Genomic DNA, 7,195 nt, shown 5'->3' on the forward strand with positions numbered 1-7,195 from the left:
CAACAGGCCCCAAAATTAAGGCCCGTCCCCTACTTGGGCCCTCATCAAACCCTGTACACTCAAGACACTGCCCCCGCTACCACCCTTAGATCTCCATATATGGAGCTGACCTGTTTTGACATTCCATATGTTGATCTGACGTCATCAAACCCTGTACGCTCAAGACATGCTCCATATGTTGATCAAACCCCCCATGCCAAAGCTCCAGCACTCGCCCAGCAGTCTGCTGTCACCCAGGCGGATATGTTGATCTGACCACCCATTCCAAAGTGCCAGTGCTCGCCCAGCAGTCTGCTGTCACCCAGGCGGATATGTTGATCTGACCACCCATTCCAAAGTGCCAGTGCTCGCCCAGCAGTCTGCTGTCACCCAGGCGGATGCGTGCACACAATCTCGCCCTTTAGGGCAAGGTCGCTTCTCCTCCTTAGGCATACTGGGTGAACTACTCATTTAAGTTTGTATTAATGAATCCAAACTTTTATTTCAATGGAAGAGAGAGGAGCAGAGAAATCCCCGAGGTTGGTACCAGGTAGAAGTTAAGTATACAGTAGCATTACAGTGTTGTAGCATTACAGTGGGAAAGCTGCATAAACAAATCAATGGACTCAGTGTAGATTAAATCACATACTGAGGATCGTCACCTACATGAAAGTCCATACATTTTTCCCAACATCCAAGAAGCCATGGACAAATTCAGGACAATGATGGACAAACTGCAATGGCAACTGTACAAATCGGCATTGTCAGTCATGCATGCCAATGGTTTGTGTTGTATGTATGTGACGTAAGACCAGAGCGCTGGAGGGTGTTGTATGGTGAAAAACATTGCTATCATAACACATCACTATGAAAAAGATATTGTTAGATGTCTACCTGAGGACAAAAGAGACACATAGATAGAGAGACATCCATGAACAACAACATCACTCTGCCCTCAGAGGAGTACTGGCAGATCCAAAAGCTGGTGAAATACATTAGGATAGGCAACCCAACAGCCACTGTGATTGCTCTGTGCGCCATTAGGGATTTTAATTTATTGGAGGAGATGTCCCAACTGGCCATCTGGGATGTAGATGGCATTGAAGTCCTCGTTAACTTGCTGAATACAGAAGACATCAGATGCAAAATTGGCTCTCTGAAGATCCTGAGGGAGATCAGTCAGAACTCTCAGATCTCCCGTCTCATCACCGACCTGGGTTCCCTTCCGACCATGGTGAGGATCTTGGACTCGCCGGTGAAGGACCTCAAGGCCCTGTCAGCCGAGACCATCGCCAATGTGGCCAAGTTCGGCAAAGCCAGGAATACTGTCAGGCAGTCTAGAGGCATTAAGATATTGTTGGAGATGCTGGAATGTGTTCCCGTTTCGGCCAAGTTGACTGAAAAGCAGAAGAAAGATGTGGAGGTGGCCCGGTGTGTTTCGTTGGCGCTGTGGAGCTGTAGCAAGAGTACAAGGAATAAGAGGGCCATCGAAAAGGCTGGGGGCATCCCCGTGCTGGCACGTCTGCTCATGTCCCCCCACGAGAACATGCTCACTCCTGTGGTGGGAATTCTGGAGGAGTGTGCTTCAGAAAGACACTACCGAACAGCCATTCTAACTAAGGGCATGATCAAGGGCCTTGTCAAATCCCTCAGATTTGACAACCAGGAGCTTCAAATGCACTGTGCCCGTACTATATTTAAGTGTGCAAATAAGGACAAGCGCATCATTGACGAGGTGCGTAAGTACAAGGGCCTGGAGCCCCTAGTGTCCCTGCTGAGCCATGTGGACAATAAGCTGCTCCTGGCCGCTGCCACCGGAGCCATCTGGAAGTGTTCCATCAGAATAGAGAATGTGGCTGAATTTCAGAAGTACAAGGCTCCGGAGAAGCTGGTTGGCCTGCTGTTGAAGGAGACTGATGAAGAGGTGCTGGTCAATGTGGTAGGAGCTCTGGCGGAGTGTGCCCAGATTCCTGCCAACAGAGACATCATCCGCAAGCATGGAGCCATGGAGACACTGGTCAACCTGCTCACTCGAACCAACGATGCTCTGCTTGTGAATGCGTCCAAAGCGGTGGGTGTCTGTGTCATTGATATGGAAACCATTGACCGACAAAATGGATTTTCTCTGCTCTGGTCCTTGTTGAATGCCACTAATGCACATGTCCAAGCCAGTGCTGCATGGGCAATTTGTCCATGCATCGAGAATGCAAAGGATGCAGGGTTAATGGTGCGCAACTTTGCGCAAGGTGGATTGGAAGTCCTTGTTAATTTGCTGAAGTCACCAAAAAAAGAGGTGCTAGTGAGTGTTTGTGCTGCCATAGCCAAAATAGCCAAGGATGAGAAGAATCTGGCTCTTATCTGCGATAAGGGTGTTGTACAAATGCTTGCCGACCTGGCTGACACAATTGATGATAGTCTTCGTCGCCACTTGGCTGATGCCGTCGCCTGCTGCTGTATGCAGGCCAACAACAGGGAGTTATTTGGGGAGGCTGGGTCCGTGCCCCACTTGGTAAACTACCTCACGTCCACAGACAGTTCAGTCCAGCGTGCCACGGTGCAGGCCCTGTTTGAGCTCTCCAAAGAGCCCGCCAACTGCATCACCATGCACCAGCATGGATCTGTCAAGCTCAGAGACAGCCTAATGTCTCTAATGGGCTCCACAGATGAGGTCCTCCAGGAGGCTTCTGCCGGTTGCATGGCCAACATCCGACGCAAACTGGCCACAATCATGAAAGGCCCAACACGGTTAACGCCAAACAATCGCAAAACTCAGACACCTAACAACCCCACTATTTTATCAGTGCCAAAGGGCTGCCAAGATGACGATTCGGGACAGAATACAGAGGAGGAGTCAGAGTCTCAACATGATGAGATGGATCTGCAGCAAGCAATTTCACTTCAGGACATCACAACAGAGGCCATCACCAATGAGGACATCACAGCAGAGGCCATCACCAATCACTGCAATCAGTCAACCCCCAAAGCAGATGATCTTACAGAGGCACCTTCTGATGATTCTGGAGTTTGAGTAAAAAGTTCCTTTGTAAAGCATAAGCTTAAAGCCATGGAGAAACAGAAGAATGAACAGGAATATTCTTCGTGATGGAACAATCGATTGCACTTCTGGAATGAAATGGCTACCACCAAAGGAGCATAGCTGGCATGAGAAGAGAAAGGATCTGCTTCGACAAAAGGAGGCAATTTTTTTTCTTTTTTTTGCCATAATTACACATTAAAAGTTATAATACGGGTTGAGAGATTATGCTTGGGTTTCAGCACAGACTACTTTGATGTTGGTGGGTTAAAAAACTCATTTTTACTAAATTGTTTAATTACTGGCACTAATATGAGATATTATAGGTCTAAGTTAAGATAAGCTAAAGCTAATAGAATAATTTTCGCTACCGTTGTTCCTCTGTACAAGTCAAAAGCAAAATGTGTTTAAGGGAAATAGTTAAGACTGCTTGATTCCCAGCCAGGGAAACAAATATGACTAGAGTGTAAATCTCTTTGCAAATCAGTGGTGTAAAGTAATAACTACATTTACTCAAGTACTGTACTTAAGTACAGTTTGGAGTATTTCCAATTTTTCTGTACTTACTTCTCCACTACATAACATATACAAAACATAACCACTTAAGCCCTATTTTGTACCAATGTACACGCTCAGTAGCTCACAATGTGTTGCATTTTAGAAAAGATTTGAAGATTTTAAAAAAAGAAAAGTATATTATATATAGTATACTTTGATGCCAATACTTTTGTACTTTTGAATGCAGGCCTTTTACTTACAGAGTAATTTCAATAATAAATAATAATATAGAAATGCACTCTGTCGAGGTGCCAACTTGCGCCTTGCACACAAGTAGATCATACATGGCTGCTTACTGCTACTAACTAATTTATATTACAACTGCTGTTCTAAATCCTTTAGACCCGTTATTGACGTTATACCTACCTTGAAGGTACCTTAGTTACGTCATCATCAACAGCCAATAAGCGACCACCATTCTTACCGACTGTTATGATAAGCTGTATTCTACGTATTGGACCCTCGTCTGGTTCTGGTGTGTGATGACCCGGTTGGCATTTCCATGGTTCGGCGGCGGACAGACAGACAGGCCGGCCCGGGAGAAGATTAACATGACACGAGACTTGGTCACATCAAAACGTTCACAAGGTTTATTCCACTTACAGCAGCATATATATCTTGGATACTTCATGTCCTAATGACGTCACAGACTAGACATCACAATCATTGCCTGCCAGCGCAGCGGCCTTCAGCTCTAACACAGCTCCACTCTTATGTTACCATTCAGGCAGGCAGTACACCATACATACAAGTACATATCCGAACACAGTACCAAGTATCAGAACACTATAATACAACAGTCCACTCTTTCGTCATATAAGGACGACGTCATCTGATACTGTATTTATAATGCGGAAAAGTGTACAATCACGTATTGATACCGAAACCTGGACTTAATTCGCCAGGGAAATTGTATCAAGCTTCTCGTCATTTAATGTGATCTCTTTGCTTAATCAATAATCATTGATCAATCTCTGAGCAAGCACGCGCACGCCACCTGATTGTACACTTGAAACACAGACATAGGTGTAGAGAGAGAGAGAGATATAAATAGGAAACACAGAAAGAAAAGAGGAGGAGAAATCAACAATAAATACAATATATAATATATACTATATAATATACAACATATACACGTGGGGATAGGAAAGGGTACATTAAAATATACACTTAATATCATCTTCAGATCCCTGATCACTTAACACTTAGCAACATTACTTTGTGTCTAATTCAACACTCCAAGATCAGCCTCTTCTGATCTGTTCTTCAGTACATCTTATCTAGCACATGTTGATCTGTCTGGGACGGAAGTACAGCCTGTCTTTACCTGGACTGGACCAAGGCAACCATCTCTGACATTTATAACTGACCATTGCCCCTACATCTAACCACTCTTTTATACCACTCCACACTTGCAGTATGCCTGCCTCCCGTATCTCTGGAGGCCCTCTTTCCTACAGGGGAATGTGTGGGTGTCATGTATAGGGACAGTGTGTAATGACAGCAAATAAACACATATTTGACATTGAGACACAAGAAACCAGTCATTAATCTAATAAAAAGAAAATGTTAGAACATATGTTCCAATCGTCCAGGAACTCCGTCCAAGAACCATCGCATGACAAAACTGAAAAGGTTCCAACCGTCCAAGAACCTACTCCCAAAATGTTCCCGAACTGGCTTACTCAACAGAAAATGTTCAAGACTTACTCCACCAGTCCACTCTTACGACCCTACTCCACTGGAACCGATATGGCACAGAGCCCAAGCAACAGTTCGCACAGAGCCCAGGCAACAGTTCTCCATTTTGGCGACCGCGCGCAATTGTCCCGTACCGCATCCATCAGATAGTGCGCCGATGCATATGGACTTGTCCGCACCAGCCTGCGTCATATAGACCTGGCCGTGCATTGTTGATGATATAGCATCCCGCTTACTCCATAAACATCGCGCGCAAACAAATCTCGCGCTCATTCTGATCCAGGATCAGTATCCATGCTTGTCTCATATTGTCTGAGCAAAATAGGTCTTCGTCACAATGTGACTACTTCCTATTTCCTTCATGAGTTCAAGACCTGGAAAATGGTCATAGGACGTTGTTCAAATGGCACACTTGCGTCACTGCGGTCTAGGCCGACACAGACCCTCCTGGCCCGTGACCTGTCAGATGCAGACCCTTGCAGGACGCGGCCTGCGTCCGGTGGCTGGTCTGGCCCTCTTGCAGACCTACCGGGGTCTGCAGTACCGTCATGCTGGTCTGCTGTAGGCCGTAGTGGCGATGTGATGGTCCTGCTGTCAGACCCTTGGTCGGGCCCTGGTTGCTGTTCTATGCCCGAGGCGATCTCCCTTCCCCGGCTGAACGCTTAGGCCTTCTGGACCTGGTGATACACCAGTCCTGGGGCCGGAAACCCACTCAATTTCTGTATTTTCCCGTCTGCTGTCCGTCTTCTGTGGACAAAACTGAAAAGCACTGGGTTCCCCCCCCCCAAACAGAACAAAGATACACACGCATACTGTGTGTGTGTGCGTGGGAGCTTCATATCCCATCCTCATACTATATTGATTTTACTTCATCAATATTCCGTCAATCAATCAATCACCCATCCAAGGGGAATAATAATACAATTAAAATTTCTAAATTTTTGAGCATGTGATGTGTATAATACTTACATGAATGACCCCTGCTACTGGTGCTTCCTGCACCTCCGCCTCGTGTCTGCCCACCTGCTCTGTGTAAACAATTCCTACAGAGCTCTGTGTTCCCACAACAAGATAAGCCACTGGGCCTTGCTTTACCACAACAAGACACCAAGCACAGACACTCAATTGTTATGGGTTAATTGTTAATTCTTTCAGACCATTGCGTCACACTTGCACATGCAAATAAAATTTGTATTTGCCCTCTTGCAACACAATTAACCAGACACATTTCATGAAAAATGGCGTTTGGGGAGATAGAAACATGAATGATAGTTATTCAGCCGACTCAGGTCCTGATTCAGCATGACTGCATTCCTGTGTGTTTCTGTGAAAATAGAAATATATTAGGGTTAGAATTGTCCACTCTTAACCACGCTTGCTAAACCATGGTGGAGCCCCCTAATATTACTAATGCCCAATTCACTCACACTAGTCAGACTCTTGACCATTATTTTTCCTCTCTGGTCCTTTATACCTTGACTGACCTGACACACTGTCGATTTTCTATCCTGAATAACATTCATTTAACTCCTTGTTTCGCTGCTATCAACACTGTAGCTATTTATCACTGCTATTTATTTATTTGAACTGCACGCGGCTTCTCCCAACTTCACAACCATGCGTCCATGTGTGAAAATGCAAAGAAACACCCGCCCAGCCAAAATCTAAAGACTTCTCTCAACTGAACTCTTCTTCTCTCACTCAACTGGGGTTTCCCTACTAATTTAGTGTCTAATACAAATTATTTCAGGCCTGTTGCCTAAATTAGTGCACTGACTATATTACTACACAAAACTTGCACCCCTATTTTGTCTAAACTTAATAACCTTGTCCCAAAACACCAAAACAAAATCGTCTGTCTCAAGATCGATTTATTCGTGAGCATCTCTGCTCCTTAACAGGTGTATCTACTGACTGGGACCT

The 7,195-nt window shown here is 45.2% G+C and overlaps 1 protein-coding gene across 1 annotated transcript; it reads left to right on the plus strand.

Annotated features, from left to right (window-relative positions):
• Nucleotides 1-910: 910 nt before the first annotated feature.
• LOC308327613 (outer dynein arm-docking complex subunit 2-like) lies at nt 911-3,007 on the plus strand (the record flags this gene model as incomplete). The annotated part of the gene is made up of 1 exon (XM_080781136.1): nt 911-3,007. One exon carries the CDS (start codon nt 911-913, stop codon nt 3,005-3,007), a length of 2,097 nt encoding a protein of 698 aa, XP_080637262.1.
• Nucleotides 3,008-7,195: the final 4,188 nt, after the last annotated feature.

Source organism: Protomyctophum bolini (assembly GCF_963924005.1).
Source record: "Protomyctophum bolini genome assembly, chromosome: 13".
In the NCBI taxonomy this organism is placed as follows: Eukaryota; Metazoa; Chordata; class Actinopteri; order Myctophiformes; family Myctophidae; genus Protomyctophum; species Protomyctophum bolini.